This window comes from Callospermophilus lateralis, chromosome 7, assembly GCF_048772815.1.
Source record: "Callospermophilus lateralis isolate mCalLat2 chromosome 7, mCalLat2.hap1, whole genome shotgun sequence".
NCBI classification, from domain to species: domain Eukaryota; kingdom Metazoa; phylum Chordata; class Mammalia; order Rodentia; family Sciuridae; genus Callospermophilus; species Callospermophilus lateralis.
Window position 1 is genome coordinate 65,902,375 of NC_135311.1, and position 10,166 is coordinate 65,912,540.

A 10,166-nucleotide genomic window follows, 5' to 3' on the forward strand; every position below is an offset into this window, starting at 1 on the left:
CGAAGACTTGAATTGGGTGTCAACATACTTTATATACAGAGATACAAAAATTGGGATATATATGTGTATTAAGAATTGTAATGCAAAAAAAAAAGCGTTACCTTAGAATAGGTAGAGGGAAGTGAAAGGAGGGGAAGGCAGGGGATGTGGGGATAAATAAGAAAGATAGTAGAATGAAACAGACTTTATTACTTTATGCATGTATGTGACTGTATGACCAATGTGATTCTACAATATGTATACTCAGAAAAATGAGAAATTATATCCCATCTATGTGTGATATATCAAAGTATATAAGTGCAATTCTACTGTCATATATAACCAATTAAAATAGATAAAAATTTTAAAAAAATAATTTCAACAGAAAAATGAAAAATGGTGACACAAAGACCCACATTAAATGCTAGAGGTAAAAACAAATAAAAACGAAGGAAACTGAAATGAAGAATTCTTATGGGATGATAAATATAGCTGTAAACTGGGATGCAGAGGAAAAAGTAAGTGAGCTTGAAAATGGAGTGTAGAAATTCTATAGTTATCCTATAATTAGGCAAAGGCGCCAAAAACATACGTTAGAGAAAAGATAGCCTCTTCAACAAAATGGTGCTGGGAAAATCCACATGTAACAAAATGAAATTAAAATACTCTCTCTCACCATGCACAAAACTCAAAGTGGATCAAGGACCTAGGAATTAAACCAGAGACCTTGAGCCTAATGGAAGAAAAAGTAGGCCCAAATCTCCATCATGCCAGATTAGGCCCAACTTCCTTAATAAGACTCCTATAGTGCAAGAATTAAAACCAAGAATCAATAAATGGGGTAGATTCAAACTAAAAAGCTGCTTCTCAGCAAAAGAAATAACCAGTGAGGTGGATAGATACAGAATAGGAGCAAATCTTTACCACAAGCACATCAGATAGAGCACTGATCTCTAGGATGTATAAAACACTCAAAAACCTTAACACCAAAAAAACAAACAAACAAATAACCCAGTCAATAAATGGGCCAACAAACTGAACAGATACTTCTCAGAAGAGGATATGCGTAAAATAAATGTTGTTCAACATCTCTAGCAATTAGAGAAATGCGAATCAAAACTACTCTTAAAGTTTTCTCACTCCAGTCAGAATGGCAACTATCAAGAATACAAACAACAATAAGTGTTGGTGAGGATGTGGGGAAAAAGGTGCACTCATACATTGCTGGTGGGACTGCAAATTAGTGCAGCCAATATGGAAAGCAGTATGGAGATTTCCTTGGAAAACTTGGATGGAACCACCATTTGACCCAGCTATCCCACTCTTTGGTTTATACCCAAAGGACTTAAAAAAGGCATACTACAGGGGGCTGGGGATGTGGCTCAAGCGGTGGCGTGCTTGCCTGGCATGCGTGCTGTGGGGGTTCGATCCTCAGCACCACATACAAATAAAGATGTTGTGTCCGCCCAAAACTAAAAAATAAATATTAAAAATTCTCTCTCTCTCTCTCTCTCTCTCTCTCTCTCTCTCTCTCTCTCTCTCTGTTGCTCTGTCTCTCTCACTCTCTTTAAAAAAAAAAAAAAAAAAAAAAAGCATTCTGCAGGGACACAGCCATATCAATGTTTATAGCAGCACAATTCACAATAGCTTAATTGTGGAACCAACCCAGATGCCCTTAAGTAGATGAATGGATAGGGAAACTTTGGTATATATACACAATGGAACATTACTCAGTATTCAAGAGAATAAAATCATGGCATTTGCAGGTAAATGGATGGAGTTGGAGAATATAATGCTAAGGAAAGTAAGCCAATCCCCAAACCAAAGGCCGAATGTTTTCTTTGAGGATACTGACTTATAATGGCAATGGAGGGGGGAGCATGGGAAGAACGGAGGAACTGGAACTTTAGATAGGATAAAGGGGAGGAAAAGGTAGGGAGGGAGCAAGGGGGTAGGAAAGAGGTAGAATGAATTAAACATCATTACCCTAAGTACATGTATGAAGACATGAATGGTGTGAATATACTTTGTGTACAATCAGTGACTTGAAAAATTGTGCTCTATAGGTATAATACGAAATGTATTGCATTCTACCATTGTGTATAACAAATTAGAATAAATAAATAATGGAATTTTAAAAATTAAAAATAAGAAATTATAAAATTCAAATACAGAAGGAAAAGAGATTTTTAAAATGGAACATAACATCTGAGCTCTATGAGTACAAGTGACTTAGGGCAAGAGTAATCAGTGTCTCAGAAGGAAAAGAGAAATATTCCAAAACATAATGGCCAGGTATTTTTCAAACTCAAGGACAGACATTAACTTAAAAATCCAGTAAATCTCCAGCAAAAACACCACACTGAGAACCATTGTTATCAAACTAAAAATTACAGATGAAGAGAAAAACATGTAAAGAATTTAGAGGAAAAAATGACACATTACAGAAGAACAATAATAAGAATGATGTCTTATTTGAAGCGAAAGAAGCTAAAAAACAAAATTACCATTCTGAGATAAGACAAACAAAAAACCCAATATGAATCTATGGTTTTGTAGCCCTTTAAACTGATCTTCAAGAATGAAGGATAAATAAAACATTTTCTTAAAGGAAAAAGAATTTTTTAAATTATGTTTTAAATTTTTTATTTTTTATTTATATATGACAGCAGAATGCATTACAATTCTTATTCATCTAGGGCACAGATTTTCATAACTCTGGTTGTATACAAAATATATTCACATCAGTTCTTGTCTTCATACATGTACTTTGGATAATGATGATCACCACATTCCACCATCATTTCTGACCCCATGTTCCCTCCCTTCCCCTCCAACCCCTCTGCCCTATCTTGGGTTCATCTATTCCTCCCATGTTCCCTCTCCCTATCCCACTATGAATGAGCCTCCCTATATCAAATAAAATATTCAGCATTTGGTTATTTGATATTGGCTAACTTCACTTAGCATTGTCTTCTCTAACTCAATCCATTTATCTTTTTTTAATAGTGTTTTCTTAATATTCTATTTTCCTTTGTTTTTTTTTCTCTTTCCACATTTTTTTAAATATATTTTTTTAGTTGTAGATGAACACAGCATCTTTATTTTTGCTTATTTTTTTAATGTGGTGCTGAGGATCGAACCCAGGGTCTCACCACATGCAAGGCAAGTGTTCTACCACTGGGCTACAACCCCAGCCCCTCTTTCCACATTTTTTATTGGTGCATTATAGTTGTACATAATGATGGAATTTGTTACATATTCATTCATACATGCACTCAATATAGCATTATAATTTGGCCAATATCACTTCCTCGGACTTCCTCCCTCCCTCCTCTCCTCTCCCCCTGGGGTCCCTTTTCACTTCTGATCTCCCTCTGATTTTCATGAGATCCCTGCCTCCACATCTTTACTTTTTCCTCTCCAGCTTCCACATGAGAGAAACATTACCCTTGACCTTTTGAGACTGACTTATTTCACTTAACATAATGGTCTCAAGTTCTATCCATTTATAGTGTTTTTTTTTAAGAGATCCAGTAACCTAATGTAAGACAGAAAATATTCTTATTTTCATAGCTTCTTCACTCCTACGTGCTTCTAAAAATATTACAGTTCATCATAGGGAAGATTTGTAGAATTATACTGATCAGAATATGTAACAAATTTCCTTTAACCTTATTCTGGTATGTGTTTTTATTACCTGAAGTTTTATGGTTATGGGCTGTGTATTAAGACAAATTATCACCATCGAAAACAAGGTTTTAATGTTAAAAACCTTTTAGATTTGCACTGTTTATTACAGTAGACAATAGCCATTGTGGTTATTGAAATTTTAAGTGGCATTGGATAGGGCCATTTTAGATCACTGTTTCTCAGCATATGATCCTAATCAAAATCATCTGGGTTTTTTGGTAAATTTCTGGATTCAGCTCCATATCTATTCAGTGAAAACCTCTGAGTAAAGCAAGACATCTATATTTTTAGCTAACATAGTGAAATTTGAGAACTACCACATATTATGCATGAAAATATTTTTATGAGGTATCATTTGCAAATAATAAATGGTAATATTAACTAAAACTAAATAAAAACTGTGGAATGCAGCTGCATTGGTAGAGAAAAATTCCAGCTTAAAATGCTTATATTAGAAAAGGATTATTAAATGAATTTTCTGGCATGATTGTTTAAAGTTGCATGAAGATATAATCTGTTGATTAAAAAGGGACTATAAGTACAAACACAGAAAAATAAAAAATTATAGGACAATGTATAAGTACATTTGAAAGCTTTAGTGAAATGGAATTTTTTAGATAGCACCATCTACTAAAAAAAATAAAACCTAAGATCAGATAATTTTATCACACTTTCAAGAAACAGATTACTCAAATCTTATATGTTTCAAAGAGTAGAAAAAGAATTGTCATAACTGCTACTGTGAGTCTATTTGGGAAGATAGGGCCTTAATACCAAAACAAATAATATAGTAGTCCCCCGTTACCCACCATCTTGCTTCCTTCAGCTCCAGTTTACCCATAATCAAGCACAGTCCAAAAATACTAAATACAAAATTCTAAAAATAAATAGTTTGTAAGTTTTAAATTATACAATGTTCTGAGTAGCCCCAAATTATCCTTTGTCCAGCATATCTGTACTGCATATGTTACCTATTTGGAGGGGTCCTTTCTAAGAAATATTTGCTTAGCCCAAGATTGTCTTATAGAAATGATTTAATTTTAAGTTTTATATTAGATCTGCGATCCATTTCAAATAAATTATTTATATGGTATAAAGTATGAATTAAAAGAATTTTCTTTTGACTTAAGCACTATTTGTTAAGAAGACTGTTTCCCAAACTAGTTGGATTATGTTGATACCTTTGTCAAAAATGAATTGAGTTGTATTTTGGACTCTGTTCTGTTCAATCCTCATATGTCTATTTTTTTTTTTTTTATCAGTACCACATAGTGTTGACTACTGTGGTTTAGTAGTATTTCTGTTTGTTTTGGTACTGGACACATTGAGTCCAGGACCTCATGCATTAAGCACAAAATCTACCATTGAATTATACATACCCTCATCCATACGAAGTCTTGAACTCAAGTAATGCAAGTCTGCCAAGTTTTTTCTTTTTCAAAATTGTTTTGGCTATTATAGGTCCTTTATTTTGTCATATAAATTTTAAAATCATCTCTGTCAATCATCCCTACCCACAAAGGGCTAATTTAAGATTCCATTTATGTGATATTCTGGAAAAGGCAAAAATTACAAAAACAAAAATCAGTGGCTGCTGGGGGTAGGGAAAAATAACAAAAGGACACAAACTTCTGGGGTCATGGAAATTCATGGTGGTGGTTATATGACGTATACATTTATTTTGAACTACATAGCTAAAAGAGTATATTTTAATGTAAATAAGTGATACCTAAATAAACCTGGCTTTAAAAAACAATAGAACAAGATTAGGCTCGATATTGCACTAGGCTAGAACTCCCCATGAATAAGCAAGTGCACTCATTAAATAAAAATCTGCTGTAATGTTTATTTTTGAATGATAGTTTTTTCTGCATTATATTTATATATTAATAAAATTATATCAGTGTTATATTTAGGAAAGTTTTTTTGGTAGATTTTTATTTCAACTATATAAATAAAAGTGTTCACAACTGTGGGTCATAGTAGAAGTATTTTGAAAAGTACTACTGTAGAAAAACTTTTATCCTGTATGAAAAAGAAAACAGCAGTTTCAGTGCTGCATTGTTTGAAATATTGAAAAATTAGTAGCAGGCTGGGTGCGGTGGTGCATACCTGAAATCCCAGCAGCTTAGGTGGCTGAGGCAGGCAGATCTCGAGTTCAAAGCCAGCCTCTACAATTTAGTGAGACCCTAAGCAGCTTAGCAAGACCTTGTCTCAAAATACAAAAAAATGCTGGGATGTTGCTCAGTGTGTAAGTACCCCTGGGTTTAATCCCCAATACCAAAAAAAAAAATATATATATATATATATAGTAGTAGCAGGATAAATTATATACCAGTATTCCTATATGCCAATTAAAATTTAAAAATTAGAGATACAGCATAATTCAAAAGTACAACAAAAACAAAAAAAGGAAACTGAAGCAAGATTATTCACAGTATTGTGTAAAAATTGTATATGAAAACCTGTCATGTATTTTTAAGTGATACAGACATTAGGAAGCTAACCATGCAAGTTTGGCTAATAACTACCTCTTGGATAAAAGGGAATTCAACCATATCTAGTGTTTTTATTTAAATATGAGAAAATGTTTCATTTTGATAAAGATAAATGTGGATTCAAAGGGTGTGTTATCTACATACTTCGTATTTGAATGTCATCAGTAACCTACCTAGAAGTGAAATCCATCAGTGGTAGTATGTTCCACCTGTAAGCTTAGAGGTGAAGGCAAAAGAGAAGGTTAAAGGAAGGAGGTAGACAGAGAAGTTCTTTAAAGGAAAAAGCAGGGGCAGTGGGGTGGCTGGATGAAGAGAGGTCAAAATAGGAGACAAGAGCAGTGGGTACATGTGATACATTAATAGGCTTATTCTGTGGGACTGCAGTGGTTGAAGAAAATCCAGCTTAATACTGTATAAGTCATGTTTTCTATAAAAAGGTTAAGGAAACTTTGTATTGATGGAAATTTAGAAGTATATTTAAAATAATTTTTAAATTACACCACGAAAAACAGGTTTGTGGCTGAAGAATAATTAAGACAGAATAATTAAGGTGGGAATATGGCTCAATAAGTGGTAGACAACTTGCCTAGAACTGGTGAGGCCCCACGTTTGATCCCCAGTACTGGGGGGAAAACAAATAGGATAATTAAGTAAAAAGCAGTAATCAAAATTCCATCAAACATTGTTGATATTATAGCTATATGCCCTTCTAGACTCTCTGCTGGCACATCTATACATTTTTAAAAATAAAAATGAAGTCATACTCTAGGAATTATACTGCTGTATAACCTTTTCCTCATTTACCAATATGTACTGAAGAACAGTGTTTTAATGGCTGTGTAGTTATCCATTATGTAAATGTACCAGAACTTACCATTCTACTGTGAAATGTTTTCATGAATTTCAATTTTCACTATTTAAACATTATTTTTTTAAAAACAGCCATCTCTGCAGTAAAATCATTAGAACATACATCTTTAATTATTTCCCCAAGATAAATTTGTAGATGTTAAATGAAATAATAGGCATATTTCTGAGGTTTTGAATTTTTTTAGTTCTTCCCTAGAACTCTACTTTTCTTAGCAGTGTACACACGGGCAAATGAAAAGAACAGATTTAGATGAAAAGGAAATGTGACAGTTACTAATGTTACCAATTGTGTAATGTAAGTAAGTGTGATAGATTTTATCTGGAGGACTATAAGTAAAATTTTATATATGCTTGCCTCAAAATAAGTTCATTTAAAAACATTTTTTTCAAGTGGTCCATTTCATTTTTATAGTTAGGGTAACTGGGTTGCTCTTTTACCCAAGATATTTTCCAGTATAAAGAGTACTTAGAAACTTAATAATGCCAGTGGATTTTCATTCTTTTTCTTCTTCATCCCCTTCTTTTAAAAATAAAGACTTTGTTAATATCCTCCTTTAGTACTGTATCTGGAAATGATCTTGAAATGCAAACTTCTCAGATATGAGACAATATAACCCTAAGCTGCCAAATTATATTTGTTTTTTTGTTTTTTAAAGTGTCCATCAATAGGAAAGAAAACAAATCATCTTGATCTGTAGCAAGGATATAAATTGAAGAGCCCAGGGTTGAATATTTAGGATAGAGTCATCATGGAATGGTTTCTATTGGAAGAGAAATGTTTCCAACCATGTAAAATTAGCATCAGATAATTTTCTCATTGGATAAAAATTAGAGCTTTCAAAAGTAGGAGCTAGCCAAAGGCAGCCACAATGATAATGAGCATAGGGCCCTATGTATATTTTTGTTTCAACTGTTATTCATATAACATAATCAGCTGTGGTATAAAAGTGTTAAACATTAAATTATCTTGAAAAGCAAGGATCATGTTTCATTAATTTTTGTTTCTCCCACTCTTGAGTACATATTTAGTAATAGGAAACTGGTAAGTAAGTATTGAATCAAATTACTAATTCTTTATTAATTCTTCCTAACAGACTGGATTATGGACAGAACTTGGAAAGATTGAGAATAATTTCTTAAAGCCACTTCATACAGGACTTAATATGTCAAAAGCACATTATGAAGCAGAAATTAAAAATAGCCAAGAAAACAGCCAAGGTTAGTAATATGCAATTTTATTTTCATTAAGTTTCTCAAATTCTGGAACTACCAAACTCAAAAAGAAAACTTTTTTGTACATTAACTTATGCCAAACAAGGGACCACAACAGCTGTGATTTTATTTTTAATTAAAATGGTTCTTAGTTGATCTATAAGCCAATTACTATTGAAATTGGGTTAGTGAAAATTTAAACCAAGTTGAAGCATATTTTGTTTTAAAGCTCAAGTTCCGATTTAGTGTGGTTGTACTACAAGTATTACCCTTTGAGTGCTATCATACTTTATTCTGTATTGCTAGGTCAGTTCCCCCATCTCACTCCTGAGTAAATCTGAACAAATTATGAGAAAGAATCTTAGATCCAAAATTACTTTGTCAGAAATTCTGCTATAATAATCTTGTGACCTATGGTGATATTTTTAGAGGCATTACTCTTTTTCAGATTTATAATGACTATAATTCAGATTATACTCTAAAGAAAAGTTCATCCTATACATGACAAAATAATGTTTATCTAAAGCATTAATTCACATGTTACAGAATTGATACTTTTATTTGCTTATAACTCGATATAAATATTCTTAGAGCTGATGTTAAGATTCAATAATTTACATAAATAACTTGCACATTTTTTAATGATGAAGGTAGCTTATAAATGTATTATTAAAATCTGAGAGTTGTTTTACTTATTTATTTCGTGGGGGGTACTGAGGATTCAACCCAGGCCCAGGGATGCTTTACCACTGAGCTACATCCCCTGCCCTTTTTATTTTAATTTTGAGACAGGGCCTTACAAAGTTGCTGAGGCTGGCCTGAAATTTGCAATCCTCCTGCCTCAGCCTCTTGAGTTGCTAAGAATACAGGCGTGCACCATTGCACCTAGCTCTTGAAATGTGTTATTTTAATGGCTAAGTATGACATGATTTTTTTTTTCCTTTCTCTTACAGCAGTCCAGAAGTCTAAGGATCTTTGTTCTGTAACTGTCGGTGGAGAAGAGATCCCTAATATGCCCCCTGAAATGCAACTTAAGGTGATTTGAAAATTTTTAAAGCTATATCAAGATGAAATCTTTTGTTTTGTTGTAAAGGCAGCATGAGCAACACTAATTTTCTTGGCATTACAGGTCCTACATTCAGCTCTTTTCACGTTTGATTTGATTGAAAGTGTTCTGGCTCGAGTAGAAGAACTCATTGAAATAAAAACAAAGTCTACCTCTGAAGAAAATGTTGGGATAAAGTAAAAGTGTTACTTTCTAAATAAAAACTAATAAAGTACATTGTGCTTTATTTAATACCTTTTATAAAAACAGTTTTACTAAAAGAAATATTAGCTTTTCTCAGTTGTCTGTTTCTATGACACATTATAGATTAGTATTCTTTGGTTTTAAAAAATCAAAATATTTCTTTTGAAAATCCAATACAAACCAATAATTTTGTACATTTCATAAAATGTTAAAATGCTTTATTCATTTATGTAGGGAGTTTGTAAAAACAGATTCACTTTCTGTTTAGTAGGTGTCTGTAACATTTAGAACTCCTAGTGTCAAATTGGATACCATACCACTGTAAAAGTGTAGTAAGAAATATTGAGTTCAGAACATTTGATTGTTTCTTAGTTTCCCTCTTTCTGGGCTCAGAAGCAGTCTTAAGGAAGAGTTCCGTCACCAACTCTCTAGCAGTTACAGTGTGAAAGTACCTGCAAAGATTAATTTTAGAATAACAGTTGCCCTTGTGGAAAACCTAAAAAATATACACAAATCTTCCTTTAGTCCAAGGAGCTAATTAGAAAAACCTATATTTTTTCCTACATGTTTGCACATACAACTCAATTTGTATTATTAAGAAATTGCATGGGTTTTGTTTTTGTTTTGTGGTTCAACCCAAGGCCTTGTACATGGTAGGAAAGTGC

At 32.9% G+C, this 10,166-nt stretch overlaps 1 protein-coding gene across 2 annotated transcripts in view; it reads left to right on the forward strand.

The window, feature by feature from the left end:
- The window catches only part of Glmn (glomulin, FKBP associated protein), a 49,525-nt gene extending 39,993 nt beyond the window's left edge, over positions 1-9,532 (forward strand). For both annotated transcript variants that reach the window (XM_076861929.1, XM_076861930.1), the window contains exons 17-19: positions 8,135-8,258; positions 9,206-9,288; positions 9,382-9,532. In XM_076861929.1, the coding sequence (XP_076718044.1) occupies positions 8,135-8,258; positions 9,206-9,288; positions 9,382-9,498 (324 nt within the window). In that variant the 3' untranslated portion in view covers positions 9,499-9,532. The remainder of the gene's footprint in view (positions 1-8,134; positions 8,259-9,205; positions 9,289-9,381) is intronic.
- The last annotated feature ends 634 nt before the right edge of the window (positions 9,533-10,166 follow it).